General features: G+C 36.5%; 1 protein-coding gene across 8 annotated transcripts in view; it reads left to right on the forward strand.

The window, feature by feature from the left end:
- Positions 1–27,507, forward strand: part of ASAP1 (ArfGAP with SH3 domain, ankyrin repeat and PH domain 1) — a 161,957-nt gene that overhangs the window by 100,027 nt on the left and 34,423 nt on the right. For all 8 annotated transcript variants that reach the window (XM_056330385.1, XM_056330388.1, XM_056330387.1 and 5 more), the window contains 11 exons: positions 5,892–5,992; positions 6,405–6,474; positions 8,856–8,943; positions 10,078–10,126; positions 16,169–16,332; positions 17,871–18,004; positions 19,000–19,091; positions 19,848–20,034; positions 22,544–22,629; positions 24,673–24,788; positions 27,097–27,164. In XM_056330385.1, the coding sequence (XP_056186360.1) occupies positions 5,892–5,992; positions 6,405–6,474; positions 8,856–8,943; positions 10,078–10,126; positions 16,169–16,332; positions 17,871–18,004; positions 19,000–19,091; positions 19,848–20,034; positions 22,544–22,629; positions 24,673–24,788; positions 27,097–27,164 (1,155 nt within the window). The remainder of the gene's footprint in view (positions 1–5,891; positions 5,993–6,404; positions 6,475–8,855; positions 8,944–10,077; positions 10,127–16,168; positions 16,333–17,870; positions 18,005–18,999; positions 19,092–19,847; positions 20,035–22,543; positions 22,630–24,672; positions 24,789–27,096; positions 27,165–27,507) is intronic.

Below are 27,507 nucleotides of genomic sequence, written 5' to 3' on the forward strand. Positions count from 1 at the left end.
TTTGATATTTTTTTTTTAATGTCCTGACATTGACGTTTTTGACCAGTGCTTATTGCAGAGGAGGAGGAGGAGGTGTGTAATGTTTAATCAGCTGTAAAGCTTTAACCATATCATCCTGTTTCTGAATCTTGTTAGTCAATTCATTTTCTTCTTTTCCCCCCTCTAAATCACTTCGTATTTGTTTATGCCGAACTTAATGTGTCATTTATCGTGAAGTTACTCATTGTCATGAGGTCCTTGAAAAATGCCTCGGTCACCCTTTCTTGTGTAACCTTAAAACATTAATAATGTAATACCATCTAGCAAACTTCGACAGTTTTCTGTTATCCTTTTCCAGATTGTTTTAGTGTTAAGACGCTACATGTGGTGGCACAGCTTTCTGTGAAACTCATTTATTTTCTGCTTTAACCTGTTAGTTCATCTGATGGCTTTTCCTCTTGCCCTGCAGCAGTGTAATTCTTCCCCTTTCATAAGGAACACAGAAGTGCCAATTGAAGGTACACTGTATCAGTCTCATTTCTCATGTGTATCTACTTACTGATTCCTTCAGAGAACCCCAGGAGATATTTGAGACGTAACCTTTCTCTACAACAGCTGCACTGATTTTCCACTATATATAATGCTAAATGTGCTCATGAAGACTCGTTAATTACCCACATGAAGTTCAGCAAGGCCAAGTGCAAGGTGGTGCATGTGGGTTGGAGAAATCCTCAGCACAAATACAGGCTGCACAGAGAATGAATTGAGAGCAGCCCTGAGGAGAAATACTTGGGGGCGTTGGTGGATGGGAAGCTCAGCGTGGCCCGGCAATGTACACTTGCAGCCCAGAAAACCAGCTGTAGCCTGGGCTGCAGCAAAAGCAGCGTGGCCAGCAGGTCAAGGGAGGTGATTCTGCCTACTTCTTTACTAGTGATTCTCTACTTCTCATGTGAGCCCCACCTGGAGTACTGTGTTCAGCTCTAGGGTTCCCAACAGAAAGTGGCTATGGACCTGTTGGAGCAAGTCCAGAGGAAGGCCATGAAGATGATCAGAGGGCTGGAGCACCTCACCTATGATCATAGGCTGAGAGAGTTGTTTAGCCTGGAGAAGAGAAGACTCTGGGGACACCTTAGAGCAGCCTGCTAGCAACTAGAGGGGGCCTGGAGTGGAACTCCTTACAAGGACATGTAGGGATAGGACAAGGGGGAATGATTTTAAACTAAAAGAGGGGAAATGTAGATTAGACTTAGAAGAAACTCTTCACTGTGAGGTGGTGAGGCACTGGACCAGGTTGCCCAGAGAAGCTGTGGATGCCCCATCCCTGGCAGTGTTCAAGGCCAGGCTGGATGGGGCTTTGAGGACACCTAGTGGAAGGTGTCCCTGCCTATGGCAGGGGGGTTGGAACTAGGTGGTCTTTATGGTCCCTTCCAACCCAAACCATTCTGTGACATGATTCCACTCTTCAAGGTAGTTTTCATTAATCTGCCTTATGTGGCGTGAAGTTTACTAATCTTTACTTTTCTGGAATTCTTCTGGATTTTCTTCAAAAATAATACTTTAATAGCTGGGACAACTAAGTATTTTTATGGGCTTTCATGTAATTTTGTAGGTAGCACATTGTGATCATGGCTACTGCACACAGATAAATGGCTTGAAGTTAGTAAATTATTTCAGGTGAAATCACAGTTAATAAGGAATGATTGATTAGTTATTCCTTACAGGGTGGTGGTGGTGGTTTTCTTTTTTTTCAATACTTGCCTGTGTGTGCTTTCATAATGTAGATGTACGTTATGACAGATAAACCTTGGCCAGAAGGCTGTTCCTCTCCCTGCATCTTTAATCCCATCGTTGTGAAGGACAACACAACCTTACAACGCACTACACATGCTTTTTAGAATTTTTCAGATGTTTCAAATGATGACAGGAGCACTATAGAGCACCTTTGAACAGATTCCAGTTTATTGTAAGACCTGCCAGCTTGTTCTAGTACTCACTTTTCTCTTATCTCATAGTCTACAGGTTCTGTTTAATATATATTTCCTTCCATCTCCAGTGTGCTTGTGGACCTAATAGATCTCTTCCATAATACTTAGAGAGCTTCCCATACATGCATTACATATGTAATCTCCGTAATATCTAGACCATTCTGAACTGAACATAACTCATGCTTGTTTTCCTTAAGTTTAACAGAGAACATTAGATTTTAAAAGCTATTTGGAAATATCTTAAAATTCTAAAGTGATTTTATGAAGAGATGCCCAACACACAGCGGAGCAAGACCTGTTCTCTTCTTAGGTACCTTTTTCTTCCACAAGCTGATTATCTGGGAAGCAAAGACAAATACCTCCTCTTCTGATTGCTGTGTATGTTACTAAGTTCAAGTGACTTGGTGATCATCTAGTTCTCGGAAATAAAGTAGGATGAATGGGTTGTTCTTCTTTGGTCATGTGTATTGTACATATGTGGCTGCCTACAGTACAAGTCAAGTTTCAAAAGTTGCTCACAGAGTATTATGATGTAGAATAACTAAATGAAATACAGTGTTTGTTTTTTTCATTATTTCCTGGATCTGTAGTAAAAATTACTCTGTTTCAATGGGAAGTAACCTTCTTGAAAACACAAAAATTTAACAAGTCAAATTCTGAAACTTAGATACATGTTGTAATAAAGAGTAGCTTCATAGGTATCACCACAATAAATTATGCAATTCTTCTGACTTCATAGTATAGACAAGTCCTAGGACTCTTGAACAACTGTGTGTGTTTATTTATGATATTTATATAAAAAGTTGTCGATATAAAGATAGTTTGTCTTGAAGAGAATTGAAATTGTGGCTTAGAAGGGAAAGGAGCAATGCTGTGATTCTCAGATATTTGGGCAAATCATGGGGAGAGATTGATTTTGAAGAATTACCATTTGATCACATTGATGTTCAAGTGTTTCTTTCAAAATCACCGTGAGGCCTTTCGCTTGTGATTCTGCATGTTACATGAGCCAGAGCGTAATGATGCTGGCAGATAGAGGAGCTTGATAAAACAGTGTCTCTTTTGTTTAGATATTCAGTAGTTTAATCCAGAAGTAGCATGCAAGCATTCATTAGTCCTCAGTTAAGTGACAACAAAACTTGAAGACACACGGCCTGAGTTTCATCAGTCGGCTCTCCGTCTTTGTGTGTATCTGACTCTTCAACTCTATGAAGCTGGGCTTTATTGCTGTGACAGATGGGCCTGGTTGGTTGTGATTAAGAATACATTACACCCCCACACACCCCCTTTATATTAGTGCATTATAATCTCTCCATGGAAAATTTTTGGATTAATGGTGATATTGAAAAACATGAAATGAATGAGATTTTCTCGGGTGGATTTGTAAAGATTCAGAAATACACTTACTAAAAATTACTTTGGCAGGGAAGCAGTTTGAAACAATAAAATTGAGGCTCTGGTTGTGTGTAGTTTTAAGTTTCTTTGCACTTTTGCGCAAGAGAAGGAATTGGTGGTTCCTGATTGTAAATTATGCTACCTTTAACCTCTGCGGAGTTGCCATTTGGTAAGTGAGGCTGCCTGCTCATCTGACTTGCTTTCACAGATGACAAAAGAGATTCCTGCATTGCTGTTAAATCTATTAAAGCATTTAGGATTGTTTTGAATCTCAAATAATATGTATGGAAAAATTACTGTTTGGCACCCATACTTTTGTTGAGGAAAACACACTAACATGCTAAATGAGCAAAGCTCATTCCCTACACTTTCAAGTTCTCATAATGCAACTTACTTCACTGTTGCCTGCGTTCGAGGTGTTTGTTTAGCATTATGGACACCTGTAATGCTCTTACACGTTTTGCTGGGGTACCTGTCCTTTCATCAGTGAAAAAAACTATTACTGTAATCTTTGCAATTGCCTCTTTTTTAGAAGAGCAGATCTTGACAGCCTTTGACTCTTGGGGTGGTGCAGAAGTGCTGGTGCCGTAGCTTCGCTACGGGAAGTACAATTTACTTGGTGGCTCTGTTATGTGTAATGTCTCTTACTGCCACTGTGTGCTGGCTTGGTACCAAGTGACAGCAGTTTCTGTTACTTTGTGCAAGAATTATCTGACTTTGTAGAATAATTGTGGTTTAAAGCTTTTGGGGAAAAATACTTTAAATGTGTGAAGTATTTATTTTGTATGTTGAAAAATGTTTATATGTAAAGAAGCTTACATTTTGAAGGAAACCAGGCCTTTAATACAGGCTTCTAGTCCCTGGTTTTATATATGAATTACTGGTACAAATGTAACTTACCAGCTTTAAGGTGAATATAGTTAAGTCTTCAGAATCATGTTTTGTGTCTGTTTTGTTAACTATTCCTTTACATTTTCATTAATTTCCCCAAATCTCCATCTGATATGCTCTTTGAAACAGGAATTACATCTCATTACATACTCTCCTATGCTAATTCCAATAGGACCCTAATTCCAAAGGGGGTTTGAAATTTACTTACAACAAATTAGCTCCTTATTGTGATGGTGTTAACACTGCTGACAGCAGATTGCATGTAGCAGCCTTCATGCTGCTTCCAACCATAACTGCCAGTTTTACTGAAGCATTTCTCTCTAAACTCCTATGCCAAATTTGTTACAAAATGAAAAACAGTTGTAAGGACCCTAAATAAAATAGGAGGGAGTAATTGTAAATGTGTATTGGTTGTGCTAATTGTAAGAAATTGCTTTGAAAGAGAAAAGATTATTGCCAAGGGAGTGATTGAACTTCTCATTCTTCTGATTTGATTATTTTTTTTGTGGGATTTGTCAGATGTCTTGCAGATAATTTTCACAGCTACATTTAAAACTTTACCAATGTGTTCTTAATTATACCTTTTTATATAGATTTGCAAAAATTAAAAATTAACTTTGGGCCTGATCTTTTTTGATGGAAATTCAGAATTTGCTCCAGTTTGGTGGAGGACACAACATAGCTATCACTTTAGACAATTTAAATGTATTAAAGACTGGAAGACATTTAGTAAAATTTGATCCTGTAGTCAGCTTAGTTGCTTTTTGGAGCCAATGTCATATATGCAAGGTTGTGCAGAATTTTGTTACGATGTTTTGTTACTTCATGAGAAAAAGCACCAGTGTGCCTAAAAAAGTAATTCTCTTTAGTATTCTTTGTGGTAGTGTAATTTGAAAGGGGAAACATTGTTTTACTAGATCTGGGGGCTGTGAAATTTATTTTGCTTATTTATCTTGAGGAACATGGTTTTTAAATAAAATGGTAATTGTTGTTTTAAACTATTTGCTTTCTCTTTCCTCTGTTGCTTTTGCCTTTCGTGATCGAAGTCTAGGAGAGTAAGTCAATGTTTTAATGAACTTCTGGGGATTTTTTTTTTCTGATATACTTTTAACAAGTTAATAAGTTTCACTTAATTGTTCCACTAGATCAGGCCAAAACTTATTTCAGTTGACTTTATTCACTAAAATTCCTGAATTATACATATTTTAAATTGGATTTTTAAAAAAAATTAGCATTTGGTTTTGTTTGTTTATATATGTGTGTTTCTGTATATATGCATGCTGTATTCTGTTGCTTGCTTTATGAAATTTTATCTTAGCCTTTTTACTCTTTGGTTATAAGATTACACAATATTAAATTTCTGTATTTTAAAAAGTCACTTTGAGATGCATATTTGAATCCATGCTATACTTCAAGGCCTAATGAAGTAATTGAATCTTTAATGTGCAGTTAGTTCAAGATCACATGATGTGAAAGCAATCAAATGTGTGAATGTAAAACAAGCATTAGGAGTTCCCTTTTTTTTTAATCTTTATTAATTTGTGGAGTTGTGGTAGAGAAGTAAAGTAGGATAGGCCTAAAGGTTAGGAAAACTTCCTGTGCACCTCAGGAAATGTTAATGGTGTTTTTCCCTTTTTTTAGGATTCACAGAGCAGGCAAGGAGGATATAGTATGCATCAACTTCAGGGGAATAAGGAATATGGCAGTGAGAAGAAAGGTTATCTTTTAAAGAAGAGTGATGGGTATGTTCTTGGAGCACATAATACATAGTGAGAACTATCACTGTGTTCGTGCACTGATTGTTATTGTTTTCTACTGAGTGCTTAAGGCACATTTTTCTAAAGCATGTGCGACAAGCACTCAAGGATTTCGCAGTTCGGATCTGAACACAGATCTAAATTTAATACAGTAATTATAAAAAGCATGACAAGCAATCATAAAAATACAAGTAATTAAAAAGAAAGCTTTTGTCTTTAAGTCTGTAAAAGGTGATTAAGACCTGTTGTAGATTTCCAAGTTACTTTTGGTGAGGCATTTAATAAAATTTTGACTGCATCTGTTTGTTTCTCAAGACTAATCTTCTCAAAACGTTAATGGGATTAACGTGTTTTGGATTCATGTCTAGTTACTAAATTTGTTGATATTCTTATGTAGGTTAAGGAAAGTATGGCAAAGAAGAAAGTGCACTGTTAAAAATGGGATTCTTACCATATCACATGCAACGGTAAGTTATTTTTATACCTTTTTACTAAAATAATAACATTATCCTGTCCTGGTGAGTCTGTTGATGTTAATCTGCTGTTGCAAAAAAGATGACACTTCTGCTTCTGACTGTTGAAATTCTATCAATTATCAGAAGTTAGAGAATGACTTACGGAAATATTGTTATACTTGCTCTGTTAAAATTTTTCCTAGTTGTCTGCTACTGAGTACTGGTGGGAACAGTGCTTCAGATTAAGTAGAGGAGTACACCTGTTCTTACTGTACCTTCGGGATATGGCATGTGTGTGATTCATCCGAATAAAATGAAGTGTCTACAGTTTAGCTGTTTGCATCAGAGCAAGATCCTGTAGGCTCCTCTCAGCCACTGGAGAGCTGGTCAGTGTAGTCAAAGGAGTCTGGGTAACTGGTCAAGTGTCTTGTTATAAGCTCAGTTCTGGCTCTTGACTGTACTGGAAGACCAATAACTAGCTCATACATAGATGTCTGTATTACAGATGTTTTATTCCTACATAGGTTTTTAAGTATTTAAAATATGCTAATGCATACACATTAAATTTGTAAAAACAATTAAATTGTTCATCTGATCAGAGTGAGAAAACAGGAGTAAAGGCTACTTTGAAATTAATTTCAGTACTTCCTGTGGACTGCATGAAGTACATAAACTCTTCCTTAGCTTTCTAAAATTTTTCTTCTTTTCCTTTCCCAATGGTGTAGCTTGACAGTTGATTTAATACTTAAATGTATTTATCAATTGTTTGATAAGAAAATGGCATATATATATTGGACAGACTTTTCAATGAATATTTAACTGGTTTTGCTTATAAGGATTGTCACGGTATATCTGTGAAGCATGTAATTTGGAAGCTTGGGAAGCGTTTGTTATGTGTTATTGATAGTCTGACAGATGAGTGTATGTATTAATATTTTGAGTGCTTTCAACAAGTTGAAATTTTGGAAAGTTTTGGTCATGGTGAGTTCTAGGAATCGGGCATATCTCTGAAATAACTTCCTAGGAGTGCTAAATCACAAGGAAGCAACAACGTTATTGTAGTGGAGGCAGTCCTAGAACTGTCGCAGCAGTATGACACACACTTCCCGCAAACAGGAGTAACTCCGGTTGCACTTGTTGAAGGAAATAGTCCTATTTCATCAACACTTTTTTCCCCCTTCGCCCCAAATTCCACTGATGACCATGCAATATCAGTGTCTAAAGTTAACTGTCTTAAGCAAGTTAAAGGGAAGTCACTACATTTTTTACTGGAGTGTTAGGGGTTTTTTTAATGGTTAGGAAGAAAGAAATTCTCACCTCCTTTGAGGAGTCAGTCAAATTATTTATACCTAGGTTAGTAATGGTTCGGTCATATCCATTAAAAAAAAAAAAGTGCATTGTCAATCTCAAGACTAAGCAGTTTAGAATTCTTTGACTTACACTACTGATTGTAGTTTTCCTTTTCCTGTACGTAGCTGTGTAAAAGCAGGCCATTTGCTCTTTTCTCTTGCAGTACTAAGGGGAAAGTAGTTTTCTTGTTTTCAGTGATGAAAAGTTCAGGTCTTGACAGTCTGTTCATGACTAAACTTGGAAAACTGAGACTCCAATTGCCTATTTATTCCTTCAAGGAATTCTTGCTCCTTAAGTGTGAAAAATACTGTGGTGTTGAGCTTGTTCTGACAAACATTTGACAATGTGGGAAATGTACTTTGAGATTATTTTTTTGTGTTTTTTGGTTTTGCGTTACTTTTATATTTGGTTTACAATTTGTAACATGAACAACTTCCAAAACTCAGTTCAGAATAACTGACATCTCATGTTCAGTTTATATCTGCTGGCTGTATTAACTTTGATTCAGTATCTCTATGGTTTCTGATAAACATGTATAAACCCAAAATACTTCAAAGACACATTGATTTATCATGTCTGAAGTAACATAATTACAGCAGAGAATATTAGTAGTTGTATTTATTCCAAGTTCTAGAGCTCCAGGTTCCCACTTCTTTTTAAGTTTTAGGATTGTATCTTTAATTTATTTAAAATGGGAGGAAAATTGGAATATGGGCATGCTGTAATGAAAAATTGCATAATAGTTTTACTGTTTATGAAATAATAAAAAACCTTAAGTATTAGCATATTCGAAGTTAAGATTTACTCTTTTAATACCTTTCAAATAATCGGGAAGAATTTCTGTGAAGCTTTAAATTTCGTTTGGATGTAGCCATCTGTCCATTCTGACAGACCAAGTCAGACAAAGTCATGCTGGTCTCAGAAGTTTTGGGGGTGTACATGTATGCATGCCCATGCTCTCATGTTGCACCCGCCCACTCCCCAGAAAGGAAAAATAGTCCTAAATCAAGACATTTTTGAAGTAAAACAAATTTTCCTTTTAGTCCAACAGGCAACCAGCTAAATTGAATTTATTGACCTGCCAGGTGAAGCCAAATGCTGAAGATAAGAAGTCTTTCGACCTAATATCACGTAAGTAGCAACTTTAGTGTACTCCTCCTCCTCCTCCTCTTGCATTATGTGGGATTTCTAAAAAATGTCATTACAAGATAATCTGAGTAAAAATAAAGCTACCATTCAAAATTCAGGCTGTATCCAGATACATGCAGTACCTCACAAATGTTCAGATCCTTCTAGCTTTGAAGATGGATTGAATGGACAAATGAATAAAGAACCTTTTTGTGTGTGTATGTATGACACAAATGCCGTTCATTTGTGACCAGCCATGAAATGCAGCGTATGTACTGTTCCCCAAAGTTCAGAGAGATGTTTAACAGCTTAGTGGAACATGCAGGAGCTATATCCACCAGGAGGTGGACAAGCCTTTGGCCTCATCTTGGTTTTCCTTCATTGTCTGTTCTGCTTTTTGAGTGCTGTTGGGGAGGGCCAGGGGGAGTTGAGGAAGGCAGGAAAGAGCCAATTTCTTTTGTTCTCTTAACCTCCTTTTAAAACATGCTTCTGTTTGTCTAAAATTGATAGTGACTTGTCTTCTCAGCGTTAAAGCTCCTGTGATTTCCTTTCTTCCCGTTTTGGTCTTGTATAACAGGTATTCTATGCAGTCTAATTTTTAAACCACTTTTGAAGTCAACGAGTCAACTTACTGTTTTCAGTCTTTGCATATATAGCATTAAACAGCAAACAGTTCCAATATTCTATATTTACAAGGACAGTCTATGAAACCTTTGAATGTGAGTCATAATACGCAGTTCATATCTCATCCTTTGGTTAGTAACAAGAAGTTTCTTAACCCAAATGGAGGGAAAAGTATATAATAGAAAAAAATACTTTTTGCTCTTTTCTGCTACTTATATTTCAGATTTGACTGAAATTCAGGGCAGAATTTGATTCTTATGCTTGTTTTTCTTTAATATTTCTAAACATAAAGACTTCTGAAATACATGCTTTTGCTGTAAATCAAAATTCACCATTTCCTCTTTCTCTGTTTTTTGGATTTGTTTTCCATAGCTATGAGTAAAGTATTAATGTTGCTGATTAAGAGCACTTGCTCTTAAAGGCTTTAGTTCCCGAATGTATTTTAGTAATAAATATGTAGATATCTTAAAATTTATCATGTGCTAAATTAAAAGATGTCTTTATTTATTTCAGATAACAGAACATACCACTTTCAAGCAGAAGACGAACAGGAATACGTAGCGTAAGAATGTTTACATTTAATCAAGTTTATTTTGCCAATAGATGTATAAAATCACACATAACATCTTAAAATAGTTTTCTCAGTTAATGCAGTAGTGCCTACTGTCTGGTTTTTCTGCTGTTGTTAATCTAGAAATGCAAACTATTTTGTATCACGCAACAGGGCTCTTTGAAAACCTTGTAACATTAAAAACAAACCAAAAACCCAACCCCCAAAAAAATTTAGATTGTGTTACCCTGCCAGCATGTGGTTCGTGTGCAGTTGATATTAGCATGATATAGTAGGTCAGGTTATGAGGGTTCAAATGAAATATTTTAAAATTCTTAAATCTTTTGTGTCAACCCTCTTTTGCAGTTACTCTTTTGCAGTACTTCTTTTCCTCCTGATCCTACCTTGTCCTCTAAATTAAAAATAATAAATAGATAAAAAATCTCCATGTAACACAGAAAAATATTTACAGGTAATGCATCTTTTTTACTGTAGGCCTAGAAATAAACAGCAAAGCAGATCTCTTTGAGATTTGTACTTCAGAATCCATTAACTTGCTTCATTAATTCATGTTTCCAACCATATTTCCTTTAAAACAATCTTGTGTCCTGCTACCTCAGAACTACTTCTTGTCTTGAGAACCATGTACCACTTCTTTCCTCCTGAATATTGCTCCTGGTGTCATCAGACATGTGTTGTGCAGAACGTTACAATCACCTGACAATTTGGGGAGTAAAGATACTAGTGAAGAGGGCAGCAAGCCTGAGCCTTCCCAGGCTGCTTCATTCTTCAGCACTGTTGCACTCTTTTGTTACATGTCCATGTTCTAACAGAAGGCTGTGTTGCTGCTCCATGTGTGTTTTAAAGGTACAGGGAATGTTTGTAGTTATTTCATGTGTTTGGTAGTGTTGGGAGGCAATGGCATTGACATTTCAGTGTTGGGAGGCATGGGTGAAATGAGAAGGCTGGAGAGTTCTTTGTCATGCAGCTGGCTCCTTCCAGAGCCTCCAGCGCTTTATGTTGTCTCTTAGAGTGCAAAGCTGACTCGCTAATCATCCTTACTGCATTCATTCTGGAACTTAATTATTCCAGTAATTTTCTCAGTCGAGAAGAAAATACAGTTCATGTCAAATGCATTACTGGTCAGAAGAGTCAGAAGTTTTTGTGTCTCTGCCATGAATTAGTTTTTACTCTATTTGTTGCTTTAAAAGGTGAAGGTTTTTTCTGTTTGTTTGGGGTTTTTTTGTTTTAACTCGTGAGCACAGTAGGGGAAGAATATGTTAATAACATTCTTTTTGTGATTGGCAGGTCAATAAATTTGGTTTAGCTGACTGCCTGCTGGAACGGTTTGAAGTGCCAGGCTGGTTTTGTTTCCCATTAGAAGCATAGTTCCTATTTGTTTACCACTGAAGTCTGGTTTATTGCTTTAAAGTCCAATGGCTGAGAAAATGATTGATACTGGAATACAGAATCATAAAATATCTCAAGTCGGAAAGGACCCATAAGCATTGAGTCCAACTCCCTGCTCCTTGCAGGACTACCTAAAACTAAACCATATGACTAAGAGCATCGCCCAGATGCTGCTTGAACTCTGGCAGGCTTGGTGCCATGACCGCTTCCCTGGGGACCCTGTTTCAGAGACTGACCACTCTCTTAGTGAAGAACCTTTTCCTAATGTTCAATCTGGTCTTCCCCTGATGCAGCTTCATTCCATTTCCTCATGTCCTATCACTGGTCACCAGAAAGAGGAGATCAGCACCTCCCCATTCCTTGAGGAAGTTGTAGACTGCCATGACGTCACCCCTCAGCCTTCTCTTCTCCAGGCTGGACAAACCAAGTGACCTCAGGTGCTCCTCAGAAGTCTTGTGCTTGAGGCCTTTAACCATCTTGGTTGCCCTGCTCTGGACATGCCTTAATAGTTTGACGTTGTTCTCACATTGAGGTGCTCAAAACTACACTCTGAACTCAAGGTGGAGTCACACCACTGCAGTGTGGAGTGTAGTACTTTTATGTTGTTGCAAGTTTGAAAAGTTCCATTTAGCTGAAAAGATAAGAGTTGCATCCAAGTGTTGGAATACATACAGACAAACTAATAGATGCTAAGTGCATTTTTCTGTATTGGCACCGTAGGTCACCAACAAAAAGGTATTGTAATGCTACTCAGACAAGTGTTCTGTTTCAGAGGGGTGTACTTTGAGTGCACAACTTTTTTTTTCTTTAGGAAAATTTCTGCAGTAATTTCAGTTAATTGAAATTCATGAATCATAATGACTGCTAATATATGAAAAACTGCAATATAACCAAGTCTTCTGTTTTTCTTGTGCAGTCACTGAGTAGGTCCTAAATAGCTTTATTATCTCAGGTGTCATGTGAACAGCACCCTTTTACTTCTGTCCTTCATTGATTTAAGAGTGTTCTGCAGGAACTACGTGATGTAGCTCCTCAGAGTGGTCATCCTCTTGTTCCAGTTTCCACTTGACTTGTATATGTGTGCCTTTCTCTTGACCCTTTCTTCTTCACTTGTGTTTTGTCCACCCAGTTTTAGTGCTGCCTCTGTTCTGTCTTTTTTTTGTTTTCTTCATGCAGCAGTAAAAAAATAAATGCATAGATTCTCAAATTTCTTTCCTTCCAGGCTTGTATCTAAATAGAGGAAAAAGCAAGATGCATTTCTTCGTACACTAGTTCAACTGACCTTGCACATGTTTTCCTAGTGATCATTTTAAACTGCTTCCATAAATAGCTTCTCAAGCTACCTAAAAATAATAATTAAAATAAGCAGATGGTTTAAAATATGAATCACTGAAGCCTACATTCTGCTATAGGTTTTAGTGCTGCTTCCCCTCAAACATTTCCTTTAGTCCATTGCATTTCTTGATTTCTATCCAGCTAGCTGTCTGTTGACCTTTTAATTACTGCTTGACTGTCCTTAAATTCTCAGTGGATTATTAGTTTCTCTAGTAGATGAAGCAAGGTGTGTGCCGGGGTTAGGGGGGAAAGTGTGTGTGTGTGTGTATAAATATATTTATGGGTATATTATAAGGAACATAACCTCAGATTTCTAAAACTACCAGATTTAGGTTTTTTTAATGCATATAATAATAGATGCTTTCTGCTTTTTTATAATTGTGGATAGGGCCATACATATTCTAGATGTGACCTTTTAGTTCTTTCCTATCCTTTTTTTTGAAGGTCAAGAGTGTATCCATTTCTGTAGGAAATACCTGGATTATAAACAAAGCTAGATTCGGAATTTTTGCGATGAAGAAGCACACATCTAACTTCAGTCTCATGTTCAGCAACAGTCTTCAGACATTTTTTACTTTAAGAAGACTGAGTTAATACTATCTGTTGCTTCACAAAAAAATTGTTTCTGAATATTTGAAAAAATATTATAGTATTCTTGTGCTGTTTATGCATTTATCTGGCAACAGCAATGTTGCAGTAGCAATTGTCAGAAGAGACAGAGATATTTATTTTTTTTTATTGCAAACCAGAAAACTATTAGACTGGTGGTTGTTCTTGGGGGAGATGGAAGGATCTTTTATTGGCTTAGAAATACTGAAGAAAAATAAGAGGAATCTGAGAGTCTGGCCACCCGAGATTAATGAAGACTTCTGTTTCGTTCGTTGGATCCAGAAGTCAACCATGATGCCAGATTTTTGTTTAGCCTATTGAGTCTCTTCAAAACAGAGGATCTCCAGCAAACAAAATGCTTTAAAGGATCACAAGAAACTGCTGAGATCCAGAAAAAGAAGTGTAGTAGAAGATTGGACAACCTGTCTTACTGTATTATATAGAAGACAGAGTGATTCTGTAAGACTTGAGTAATTTTTAAATTATTTGAAAGACTATTTGAAATATCAGAGTATTACCAGAAGCTTTTTGGTTGTTATTTTGACACTGGTGGTCTTGTGAAATAGAGCAAATACTTTTTTTTTTTTAAAAAAAAAAAAAAAGGAAGGGCAAGGAGGGGGAGAGACTAGTACAGATAAGACAAAGAGTAAGAACAGCAGTCATAAGACACTTGTTAATAGCTATCAACATTGAATTAATATATTGTAATTGCTGATTTTGAATTGTTTATTTTTGAGTGTACAGACTGCCAAGAAGGCCTGGTGACCAACTGGGTAGTCTTATATAATTAATACCAGTGATTAAGGATGTGTGTGTGTTAAACTGGCCTTGCTCCTGATGTTTGGGAGGAGCTGACACTGATGCTTTTTGCTGTGACTGTCTCAGAGATGACACCAATGATGGGCAGCCCCAAGGCTACAGCAAGTTCCTTTTAGCTGGGAAAATGCAAGCCAAATCATTCTTGATCTTACAGTTTAGAAACTTGTAATACAGAAATCCGTATCAAACTAACAGCTGGCTCAGTCATGTTGTGTTTATTTTAATTGCATCTAATAATTTTTTTAATTGTTACTGCATAGTTGAGTTTTATTAAAATTCTGACTTTTTAACAAACTAATCAAATTGTAACCCTGAAAGAAGTTGTCAACAAATGTCAGAATAAATGTTGTCTGTCTGAGTTTAATGATTATTTTACTCTGTGTGTTTAACCCAACATTAGTACAATATTAGAAACAAGACACTGCTGCCTCTTATTTCTTTAACATTGGATTTCATCAGAAAAATTGCAGAAGAATGCCATCTAGTGTGGGTTCTTATATTTTATCATGTAACTAGAGAGACAGAGATTAATATAAATATATCTGTAAACTATGGAGCAAATTTCAAATCTTTCAGTTTCTTCTTTATTTTTAAAGATTATTTTTCAATATTTTTAAGCATCTTCTGTTAAGTACAAGTTCCCAGATTATTCTCTGCCCATAAAAATTTCAAAAACATGTGCATATCAGGTATATAATATACAGTGCCAATGTACCAGTTCAGGATCTGAATCTGTATTACAAGATTATATACATAAATTTCCCTCAGGTCCTTTAGTCTTTGCATTATTATTTCAGTGAGAAATCAGGAATTTCAGTTTGAGGTTTTCTTAGTTTGTTTAGGTGACCATAGCCGTTTTAGCGCATCAGAAGATTGAAGATTGCAGATAACTGGGATATTGTGAACAGGAAATGGATTGACACCACTGCCAATTTAAAGTATTTCTGTGTAAAACATGTGTATTTGCAGGGGAATCTAAAAATACATAAAATCACTATACCTGGGAGGATTATTTGTTTTTTAACTTGTGCTTTTTTGTAAATAAGACAACACTGCATCTGCAGTGTGCTTGTTCTTAGTGTAACTGCTTTCCTCTCTTTACTTCCACCTGTAGGGCAGCAGCCACTGAGAGGTTTTTTGTTCATTTTTAATTAAAACATTGTTGTGTAAACAAAAATCTTGCAGGGTGGTTGGGGGGGTGGGATGAACTAGTGCCTGAAATAGCATTAAAAAATCTTGATTTATTTTAGTCAACAGTTGCTCTTAAAATTTTATGTTGGCTATCAGCATTGTTACTCTGCTGTCATCTTCTCTTCTTTACCCCATTTGTTGCCATGGTAATTTTGATTAATTTGGACATTACTGTCTGAGTGATTAGCACACTGAGACCTGCATTTTGAAAGGCAACTAGACATCGGCACATTCGAAAATGTGCTTGCTGTCTTGTCTATGAAGAGAGAGATGCATGCTGGAGAAAGTAGTGGTTATAATTTTCTGCCTTAATAATGGGGTAGACTTCAGGAATATCTTGGACACCTACTTTTAAAGCAGTTCAATTTACAGGAGCTTAACTGCACCCTTTCTCTTCCACAGCTTCTGCTTATTTGAGGAACCTGAGAACTGTGCTGCTTTGGCTCTAAAATTGTTCACCAAAAGGACTTTAGAATTAAGACTTTCTCTCCTTTCTCTTTTCTCATTCTTACTTACCTTTTCTCACATCGTCATTTCAGTCTCCCCTCTTTCCCCACTTGGTCTCTCTCACAATACAGCCCTTCCCTATATTCCCACTAATATTTTGTTCCTGGCAAGCTTTCTACATTTTTATAGATTAACTTGTATTTGCAAATGCAGATCTTCATTAAGGTCTTTATCTTGTGCTAGATGGATATCAGTATTGACTAACAGCAAAGAAGAAGCATTAAATATGGCATTCCGTGGAGAGCAGAGCACAGGGGAAAACAGTTTAGAGGATCTGACAAAAGCCATTATTGATGACATACAGAGATTACCCGGCAATGAAGTCTGTTGTGATTGTGGCTCACCAGGTATCTCAATTTGTTAATGTCATCAACTTCTTGTTGGGAGCAAAGTAATTTCTTTAAATAAGTGTTTGTAGAATGCAAACTCATTTTCTAAGTGATATGTTGATCAGTCTTCACCCTGTTTTTAAAAGAACAAATACAATTTTTATACATTAGTTCCGTTTAATTCACTAAAATATTTTTGTGTTGTCTGTGCTTACTTCCAGCAGTTCAAGCCCCTCTGGAGTTTGAACTGTTCTTGTTGCACTGTCTCTAGATGCTTGTTGCACTTGAATGGAAGTTGCTTGGCATCACTGATCCTGTGCATGCTACTAAGTAGAAGTGAGTAATGCTTAGACAATGATTGTGGAAAAATTGACCTGGCCAGGATCCTACTCTGAGGTTTTATCTTGGCATAAGACTCCTGGGATTGCAGTACCAAAAACATTCAGAGGTTAAATAAGTAGTCTTGTGCAAAGAATGAGATCCAGAGTTGGAATCCTATCAGATAATATCTTCAGAAGTACAGAGTTACAGGTCAGTTATATGTCACTTAGAGTTTGAAAAGCGTCAAAATTGTCATAGCACTACTGAATTGATATGGTAGTTGGCAGCTGTTACAGCTTTCACATCTAAAGAGACACTTCAAGAAGGTGATGTTCATTTGGAACTCAGGAGATAGTATGTATCTTGAAAATGCTTACTGATGCAGCACTGATCCAAATAAGAAATACCTAGATAAAAACATAAAATGGAATATAATTATGTCAAATCCTGCAGTTGGTTCATTCAACTATTTCATCATGTAAAGCTACAGATACTGTGGATTAATAGTTCTCAATCATCTTTTAATTTATTTTAGCTTCACTCCTGCACCCAAGCTTGCTGCTTTAAAACTCTTGATTTAATGATTTATCAGTTACTATTTAAGATCAAGGAAGAGATTAATTAGAAGATATGTATGTGTGCAAAATATGTCTGGAGCTTTTTCTTTTCCATAAAAACTGGTCCTGCTTCCTATGTAGCATTCATAGTACAAGTTCTATGCTAATATTATGTGCAGATCTCCTCTATGACAGCAGTTATTTTTTCCCCATCATTCCTTAAATTTTCTACGACTTCCTACTATTTTACATTTTGGAAAGTGCTATGGTTAATCTTTTTGAAGGAATACTGTTTAAAGCTAAAAAAGTAAAGATTAAAACTTCAGAGGTTGCCAGCAGTGGAATTTAGGAGATCTGTTCCTTTTAAAAACAGGAAACAAAACCTTGCCTTATTTCTACAAGAAACAAATCCTAAATTTATTCAAATACAATCATTTATTATGGATTTATAAATCTAAATTCAGTGCCTTTGGGACTATCCCTGAATCTGAAAAACTTAATTCCATTGGTAGCAATCTGTGGTAGAATTTGCACTGCAGTTTGAAGAAAAGTATGGAATATTTCCATCTGTTAAAACATTAAATGAAGAATAGTTTCAGAATACATTGGAATTTCTTACCACCATTTGAAAACCTATGCTTGGACTTTGATTAAATACTTTGTTTTTCAATTCTGCAGATCCCACATGGCTATCAACTAATTTGGGCATTTTAACCTGCATTGAGTGTTCTGGTATACACAGAGAAATGGGTGTCCATATTTCTCGAATCCAGTCTTTGGAATTAGACAAATTAGGAACGTCTGAACTCTTGGTAAATTTCTTTAATTTGGTTTGATTTTCTTTTTTTTGAAGTCAAATATAAATATTAACCTGTGTGTAGGTAACATTCAGGTATATAATTGATGGTTAATTTTTTTCAGTTTATAGGTTTTGCAGAATATTGTCTTGATAATTTTGTATGTATCTTATGGGAGGGATTTTACTATTATGTATTATCGATGCTTTTGACCTTACTGCTTCTTGAGGTTTTGCAGAATTAATATTGACATCCATTGTGGTTAGTGCCATGAGAATTTTGCCTCATTAGCTGATCTTAACCCTTAATCAAGGCAGACTAAAATCTCATGTGATTAAAAAAAAATGAAAGCTAGTTTAACTTGAGAAGTGAGAACGACCATTGCTAACTTCGATAGAAAAATGTTGGATGAATCTTCTAATACAGTTATGGCAGATTTTATCTCCTCAGCTGTGTCTGGCCTGTGAGAAGACACTTGTTACAGAAACTTTGTGTGGGAAAATTGATAGGAGACAATTCTGGATTTGTGTGTAGGTTTAACATTAGCACTACTACTTGTTTTGAAATCTTGAGTTGTTTGCAAAGGTACTACTCTTTTAAATCAAATTTTACTAAGCATGACTTTCCAGTAGGTCTGAGCTTCTTCCCAAAAGTAGCTTCCTGGTCAGTGTACTACCACTGTTTCAGTTTTCGTGCTGCTAGTTCCTCATTCTGTTTTTGTATTGGAGGCAGATTGTCTTGAAGTATAAATAATTAGCTGTGACAGTGAAGCCTGCTGTACAAGTTCTGGGATGATAGGTTTCACACTTTAAAGTATTTTTTAATTGCTTTATATTTAAATGTAATTATCGTGCTTTAATTTTGCAGTCCTGTGTGTTCCATCTTTTATTAATAGTGTGGAAAATGCACATTAATAGCCAGTGTTTAGGTTGCTGTTAGATCCAAAAAACCACCACCTACATATATTTATATATAAATATAAAAAACTTCTTTTTCTCCTCTCATTGCAGCTGGCCAAGAATGTAGGAAATACTAGTTTTAATGATATTATGGAAGGGAATTTACCTAGTCCTTCACCTAAACCCAGTCCATCAAGTGATATGTAAGTTTTGACTGTCTAAATTCTTTAACATTAAATTTACTGTGGAATATGTATATGATGTAAAATGCCTTAAACAGTAACCAAGCCAGAGGAGGCCTGGGATGGCAGAAGACTGGGGTTTTTTACTCAACTGTGGAGTTTCTCAGTACAGTCTCTTGTCATGTGGTCACATTTTTGCTACCTCAGCCTCTCAGTGCAGAAAAATGTTACATTTGACTTTAAAGATTCATTATTTTGAATCTTTAATGTATTCGAGTTTTGTATTATACTTTTCGGTAATAAATAGAGTTGGACTAAATGACACTGTTTTCAGATACTGTCTTGAGATAGTGATGAGCTTTCTCTTCTTTTCCTTGGTGTAGGAGTTAGACAGAGCAAACAGATGTAGTTTTGCCACAGAAGACCGTTTAACCTGTTTATTGTGTTTTTAGCTTGTTTTTAATGCTTGTCCTGTTTTAACATGTAGATATGTTTCCAAGAAAAATCACATTTTGGGATTTTGTTTTTAATTTGGTCGTAGTCCCCAGAGTCAGAGTAATTTTTGTATCGTAACAAGAAGGTAGGATAAAATTGCATATGTACCTTATTTCAGGCTGGTTTGCAAGAAAGACATGCATCATAATAATAAACAACAGTATCAGTTTTTTCCTCTTCCCTTCTCAACTCCTGGGTTAGACAAGGTGATTTTAAATTTAAATCATTGACCCATTTTTTTCTAAAAATTTCTAAACCAAGCTCTATTTTCACACCCCACAGGACTGCACGTAAGGAATTTATCACTGCTAAATATGTAGATCATAAGTTCTCTAGGAAGACTTGTGCATCTGCAGCAGCTAAACTGAATGAATTACTTGAGGCTGTCAAATCCAGGGATTTACTTGCACTAATTCAAGTCTATGCAGAGGGGGTAGAGCTAATGGAGCCACTGTTAGAGCCTGGACAGGTAAGCTTATCAGGTAAACAAAGCAGAGTATTTTAAATAATGTGTATTTGTTAAATGTCCGGACCCAGGGCTGCTACCTTATATGCTAAAACAAAATAAATAACAGATTAAAATGGTGAGGTTTCTTCCTCCTTTCTTTAATGTGGCACCCTTGTGGAAAGGAGAAAGGCAACTGTATCTGTTGTCATCCATTGTTCTAAAGGAGTCTGAAATGTAATATCATACGTTGGTTTAGGTGCAACTATACGTTGAAAAGTACCTGTTCTGCAGTATGTTTTTTTAGGAAAAGGCCCAGAGAAGAGAATCCTTGACTTGATAACCTGAAGTCATCTGAGATCACAGACAGTATCATACATGTTTTTAATTGCTGAAGGAACACATTATGGACTGTATGCAAGTCTCTTCACTCTGTATTAGAAAAGAGTAAATCCGATGCTTTCTCAGCTTCTGTGGAAACATTTACAAAAACTACAATTTCTTTCAACTAGGAAGAGAGGGGGTTTTGGTGGTTATTTTTTTTTTTAGATGAAATTCTGAATACTTGTTCTTCCTTTTGAAGGCAGTAACAGGGTTTATTTGAAAAATCGGTCCAGGTTGACCTCAAATATCTATGTAGTAATGTTGCTTAGGAGCAACATAACCTGTTTTTATAGGTAACTGATGCTTTGTAACCACTTGGTCAGTCGTGGTTTCTCCTATTACTTTTGAACCTAACTTGGAGAGATGTCCAGAGAATGTTTGCAACAAGTTCTGTGAAAATACTAACTTGGCAAAGGACAGAATACCTGTTTGTACTGAGTGGAGGGAGCAAGTTCAGTATAGTCTCAGCACCTGAGAGATATCACAAAGTGCTTATTATGGAAACACGTTACAAATTCTCTAACTAAAGGTAAACTTGCTATATTTGTCATCCATAGCAGTTACCACAGAATTAGCTCCTTAGCATTTCTTAGCTATTACAGTTGGTGATACCTAGAAAGGTATGAACACCAGCTGAAATGTGGTCTGCAGTTAGGACATTTATAGCAACATTCTCCACTGTAAATTCCCTGATGTTTAATAAAGTTGTATTTTTTTTAAAAAGTTGTGACTTTAGTTCTAAATATAAGTACTGTAATACGCTTTTTTCCAGTGCCCTTTATGCTCAATAGGAGTTAATGAAATCTGGTTTTAGATTAATTTCTCATGCAACTTTTAAAGTGAATTAAACAGCATTTATATTTTCATTTAAATACATCGATGCATATGTTTTATATATATATATATATATATATAAAAAATAATTAAAGTATGATTCAGTTTAAGTTCAGGAGAAGGAAAGAGAAGGAGAAGTTAATGTGAAGCCCTGTATCAGAGGAGGAACAACCCCATGCAGTAATATATACCTGCTGGGGACCACCCAGCTGGAAAGCTGCTTGGCAGGAAAAGACTTGGGGGTCCTGGTGAACACCAAGTTGAACATGAGTCAGCAGTGTGCCCTTGTGACAGAGAAGGCCGATGGTATCCCCAGGCTGCACTGGACAAACTATTGCCAGCAGGTTGAGGGAAGTGATCCTTCTCTTCCGCTCAGCACTGGTGAGGCCACAGCTGGAGTACTGTGTCCGGTTCTGGGCTCCCCAGTACAAGAGAGACTTGGACGTGCTGGAGAGAGTGCAACAAAGGGCCACAAAGATGTTTATGGGTCTGGAACACCTGACGTGAGGAGAGGCTGAGAGATCTCGGACTGTTTAGCCTGGAGAAGAGAAGGCTCAGGGGGGTCATGTCAATGTATATACATACCTGAAGGGATGGTGCAAAGGGATGGAGGCAGGCTCTTTTCAGTGGTACCCAGGGACAGGACCAGAGACAAGTGGGCACAGACTGAAATACAGGAGGTTCTCTTTGAACACCAGGAAATGTGGTTCTTTGTTGTTGTTTTTTTTTTTTTTCCCTTCTGACCTTGGAGATAGTCAAAAAGATACCTGATGTGGTCCTGAGCAACTGGCTGTAGCCCACCCTGCTTGGGCAGGGTGGTTGGACCAGATGACCTCCTCAGGTCGCTTCCAACTCCAACAATTCTGTGATTCTGCAAGTGATGTAAAGTGTGTAGGACTATGATATTTTTTTTTTGTAGTTTTTTTCCCCTGGATTTGTAGGAAATAAGAGTTGTGGCTGTGCATGGTGCTCACCATGTTGTCTTAAAGCGAGTACTGTAAAGTTGCTCAGTATTCCTTGACAGGATCACTGTTAGTTGCTAGTAGCTAAAATGGTTAAAGGCTCCTTGGGATTGTTCCATCCAGCTGGGAAAAAAGGAAGACTGGTTTTGAAGAAGCTGTGATCTCAGAAAGCGTGATGCCATTTCCTTTGAAGCATGTGGTCTTCTAGAGATCAGAAAGGCAATAACATTGTGATTTCCTACTAATATTTTTTCTTTTTAAAGACTTGTTGTAAAAGAGTGAGTGACATATATCTCGGTAGGCGTGATATTATAAGCTTTCCAGAAATCTAACTTCTATTTCCATGTGTTTAGGAGCCAGGTGAAACAGCACTTCATTTAGCAGTCCGGACTGCTGACCAAACCTCTCTCCATCTGGTTGACTTCCTTGTACAAAACTGGTATGGATTGCTCATTTTTCATTAAATTGTGCATGAAAAATATATGTGCTCAAAGCTATTCTTGCAGTACTTTGGTCAGTGTTTGCTCATCACTTAGAATCATTCTCCGTAGATAGTAAATTACGTTATTTTGAAACATACCTGTGAGTTGACCTTTGTTCCTAATGAGTAGAGGGAAAGAAGTGCAGATTTAAAAACACAGCAAGCAGTTACATAAAAACAAGATGAAAGGAAAAACTATGTAGAGCAAAAGAGAGCGTTATTTTAGAACACATAACATGAAACAATGCGAACAAATAGTTCAGGTAGAGGAGGGGTGACAAGGAAACATTTCAAATACAGGATGCATGTAAAGAAATCATAAAAGTAGAAAAGTATCTTGCTCAGAAAATTGAACAGAAGCTAGACTGACTTCAAAAAGCATTCTAATAGTGAATAAACTGTATTAAAGCTCTTGAGAGCATAGTCATCAGTAATTTTCAATATCTAGTTTATTGGCTGAGCTAGTCTTTTGTTGTCAAGGGATACACTTCTGACAGTGAAAACCTTAATGCAAACATATTTTTTAAAAATGAAATGTTTTAATGGTACAGCGTTATTTTTCATAGGTTTCACAATATGGGTAATGACTAATTGAGATCAATTCCAGTCTACCTGTGTAATATACCATTAAGTGAAAGCAGCAGCAGTCACTTGCTGTGTCAGATTGTGGGTTTTGCAGAACGATGAGAGGTGGGTTGGGGAAAGAGAAGACTCATCACGACTTGGTTGAGCTGGTCATGGGGAGGCTTTGAGGGCAGTTTTAAGTTTTGTTTTTCCTTTAGCATATAGCAAATCATACTTGTTACTGAAATGCAGTCAGTGAATACTTATTTCTTTTCCTTCCCCCCTCTAATAGTTGATGTATACAGGGAGTGTTAAGAGAGTAATTTGGTCTTCTGGGAACAGCATAAATTTGGAGTCATGTTCCTAACACTATCTCATGAGCTGTGTGACCTAGCTGTGTAACCTTCACATAAACTTTATTCTACCACTACTCCCTCATGTTAAATGGAGTGCTGCTGTAGGGATGTTATTAAAGTAAAAAATAAAATAAAATATAAGCTACTAATATTGGCAAGCTGTTTGAGATCATAATTTGAAAAATGTTATAGAAGCCCAACTTACTATTTTGATCATTACTAAAGGATTTGTTATTTTGGATTATTATTTAAACCTATTCTGTTTAGTTAAAGCTTCATAGTTTCTTCAGACAACTATCGTCTTTTATCTGTTTCTGTCAGCTGTCTGTATTTCTGTCTCAGTCTCAAATTTTAGAGCATCTTCAGCACCATATGGGCTTTGCACTTACTGTTCAGTATGGGTAATACTGAGTGGAAGAAAAGCTTTTCTTTCCATTTTCATAAATGTATTATACTGATCCTAATATGTCAGTAATTTTTCTTGAGAAACATAGTTTTAGAAATTGAAAACTGAAGAAAGTACAGTTTTAAAAAGCCCTGTGAACCCCTTTGCACAGTTTGTCTTGCCTTAATTCCATGTGTATCCTTACATTCCTTCACGTGACTCGCTTGTGCATCCTCACAGCCACCCTCTTCATCGTTCCTTGAATGCATGGGACTTACTATCTATTCAACCTGTATCAAAATGGGTTTTCAGTTATTTTTCTGTTGGGCTAACATAGTATGTTTGAAAAAGAAATTCCAGCAAAATGGCAAGTGGAAGACAACTGGTGTGACCTTACAAAGGATTAGGTGAAAGATTTGAACCTAATCCTTTGTAAGGTCACACCAGTTGTTTTTTTTTTAATGAGCATCTGTAGATGCTTAGTCCTTTTCAGCCACCACTCAGGAATTTCCAGTATGCTTGGAACTATTCTTAATAGTCTTTGAAAGTAATGTTTAATTTAAAAATATTTTTTCTACTTCGTATTTGTCCAGTGAAGGATTTATGCATTTATTGTTTATAGGGATGCTGTAGATCTGGAACAAATAGCACAGCATAGTGTATTTTTGATTTTTTTTTTTTTTCTTCTGTGTTTAGTGGAAACCTGGATAAGCAAACAGCATTGGGTAATACAGTTCTACACTACTGCAGTATGTATAATAAGCCTGAGTGTTTGAAATTGCTTTTGAGGGGGAAGCCAACTATTGATGTGGGTAAGTTAACTAATTAAAACTACAATTTCTATCCATTATTTTAACCACTTTTATTTATGTCTTACTGTGTTAAACAAACTTTTAAAAGGAAAAATAAAACTGTGTTAGGAAGATGAAAACTTTACCACCAACAAGCCTAAACGAAGCATTCAGTTAAAAATGGAACTTAAATTCTTAGAATATAATAGTGACAAAAAAATTCTAATAGGAAATACTAATGGTAAACCGTAGTTTTTCTGCAGAGTTTTATTTCTGATGTGTTATAAATGTTCCAGAATGTGGGTTGTTGTTTACATTGTAGATTTTATCTAGTATTTGTATGTTATAATGCTTCCAATGCCTGGTCACATTTATTCCACTCTAGAAGTATGTGACCTTTGTGTACACAAAAGTTAACTCTTCTTTTAATATTACTATCAGTTGTCACTGCAGTGTTACCCAGCATGCGCTAGCCACCACTGCAGCTGATAAAGGAAGGGATTCGCATTCTCAGCTGCCTTTCTTCTGTTTGCCATCTAGATGTGTGAGATAGGTATAACACTTGCTGTACCTAAATCAGTCGGTTTTTCATCATGGCTTACCAAAAGTTTAATTAAAAATAGAATCTCTGTAAACCGTTTGCTCACACTTAGGATAATCTTGTGTTTCCTTGATGCTCTCCTTTCCCTGCCGTATTTTGAGAGGTAGGAAGGTATTCCGTGAATCCTGCTTGTCAGGCTCAGGAGCCAAGTTTCATCAGCTTCTGCGTTCTGTCAGTTCTTGGTATAGGAGGGAATGTTTCTGAACAGTTGGTGCAAACTGAGGAATATGAATATTTTTTTCTCCCTTTTTCCTCATCGCCATGATTTTCTTCCACTGCCCAGTAAAAAAAAAAATGTTGCATAAATTTAAGTTCATAGCTCCGTGGCAGAAGTCATTGGTTTCCGTGGCTGGCCTTTTTATACATCCTTAGAATATGTTCTAATATTATCATAAGTCAAAGAATTTTATGTGACCTTTTTTAGAAAATATGTCCCTAATCAAGAAAATGGGAAAGTTGTCTGAATAAGCTTAAGCGTGTTTATTGGTGCTTCCATTGAACTCTCTCCTAGGTAGATGTCAGAAGAGTGTTCTTACCTTTTTGGGGTCTTCTCACCCCTCCCAGTGCTTTCACATAGGAACTGCATCTTCTTGAGGCCTTGAAACATGACATTTATACTTAAATGTCAAAAGTTTGGAATTTATGTAATCTATTAAGCTATCTGTATGTTAACTTCCATTAAGAGATACTGTATTTTCATTCCTTTTCGTATTAAAACTCCTGAACGGTCTTAAATAGATCTTCCCATAAGGAACCTTTCTTCTTCTAGGGATCTTAATACTCTCAAATTCATAGGCCTTTCTAGATGACTGCATTGTAGTTTATTGAATTCATGACTGGAATTCCAATATGTAATATTACACATAGACATGTTTGTCTATCAGACCTCAGTTTGACTGTTTTCAGTTCCCCATGACAGACATTTTTACCATCTGTATAGGATGTAGAGCATACTGTGCCAGCTCCGTGGCACTCACTGCTATACTGTAACAATACATTTTACCTAAGGTTTGTCCACATAAGGTTTGGATGTAGGGGTTGGTTTTGTTTCTTGAGACTTGCTGCTGTGCATCTAGGAAGAATTCCAGTACATGTGGTGTCAGAGAACTTTCCAGAGTGCTCAGATACAACCTTCTTTTATGATCAGGCATTATTTTTAAAACGTAAACCACTTGATATCCTTTATAAAGACAAAATAACTAGAACGTTTTAAAATTATTCTTCCTCAAATGTCATCTTAGAATAGGACTTCTGTCTTCAAATTCAGGCTTCAAACCAAGATGTGTCAATCAAAGTAAAACGTGCTTGGATCAAATTTTGCCTTTTTTTTAAAAAAAAAAAACCCAAAACAAAACAACAACTTAGAAAAGAAAACTATTCTATCCTACCTTGCTTTTCCTGCTTATTTATGTAAGCGTTTTACTGGCAAAGGAGGAGTTGAGTGGAGGTTGAAATGACTAAATTTCTTTATATTCTCTGCCAGGATGGCTAGCAGGGATTTGGGAACTGTCCCAGCAGATGCTGCTGTTCAGAAAGAACCTGATGATACATGAAATGCATGGGCACTTAGAGTGGAATCTTAGAGCCGCAGCTGCTATAGAGTAAATAGGCATTTTTGATCACTTTTAGAAGTTACTCTGATAAAAATAGTGAAATTTGATGAATTGATGCTTTAGACATCTCAAAGAATCACTCTTTTTTTTTTTTTTTTTTATTTTTATTTTCTAGTAAACCAAGCTGGAGAGACGGCTCTGGACACAGCAAAAAGAGTGAAAGCTGTCCAGTGTGAGGAACTGGTAAGAACTGGGAGCAGGAGGCAGGGGGAGGATGTTTGCCACTTTAAAAATGTGATCTACTTAAGATCATATTGCCCCTGTATCTCAAACTTGGTATTGCTGCCAGCTTGGCCATATGCTGATTCGAAGGCCCTACTATAGGTGAATGTCTTCTAACTGCAAAACAGAACAGTCATTTTCTTTGTAATAGTTCAGGTAAAAGGTCTTACTTCTGTTAGAAGTATGTTGTTATTTTAACCAGCATGTTTGAAGACCTTAAATACTGGAGGGTCAGGTATTTGGATACCAATTGATGCATTGGTATTCTAGGATATTTGGGCTTCAGCACCTCAGACGTTTTATT

This window comes from Falco biarmicus, chromosome 3, assembly GCF_023638135.1.
Source record: "Falco biarmicus isolate bFalBia1 chromosome 3, bFalBia1.pri, whole genome shotgun sequence".
Taxonomy (NCBI): domain Eukaryota; kingdom Metazoa; phylum Chordata; class Aves; order Falconiformes; family Falconidae; genus Falco; species Falco biarmicus.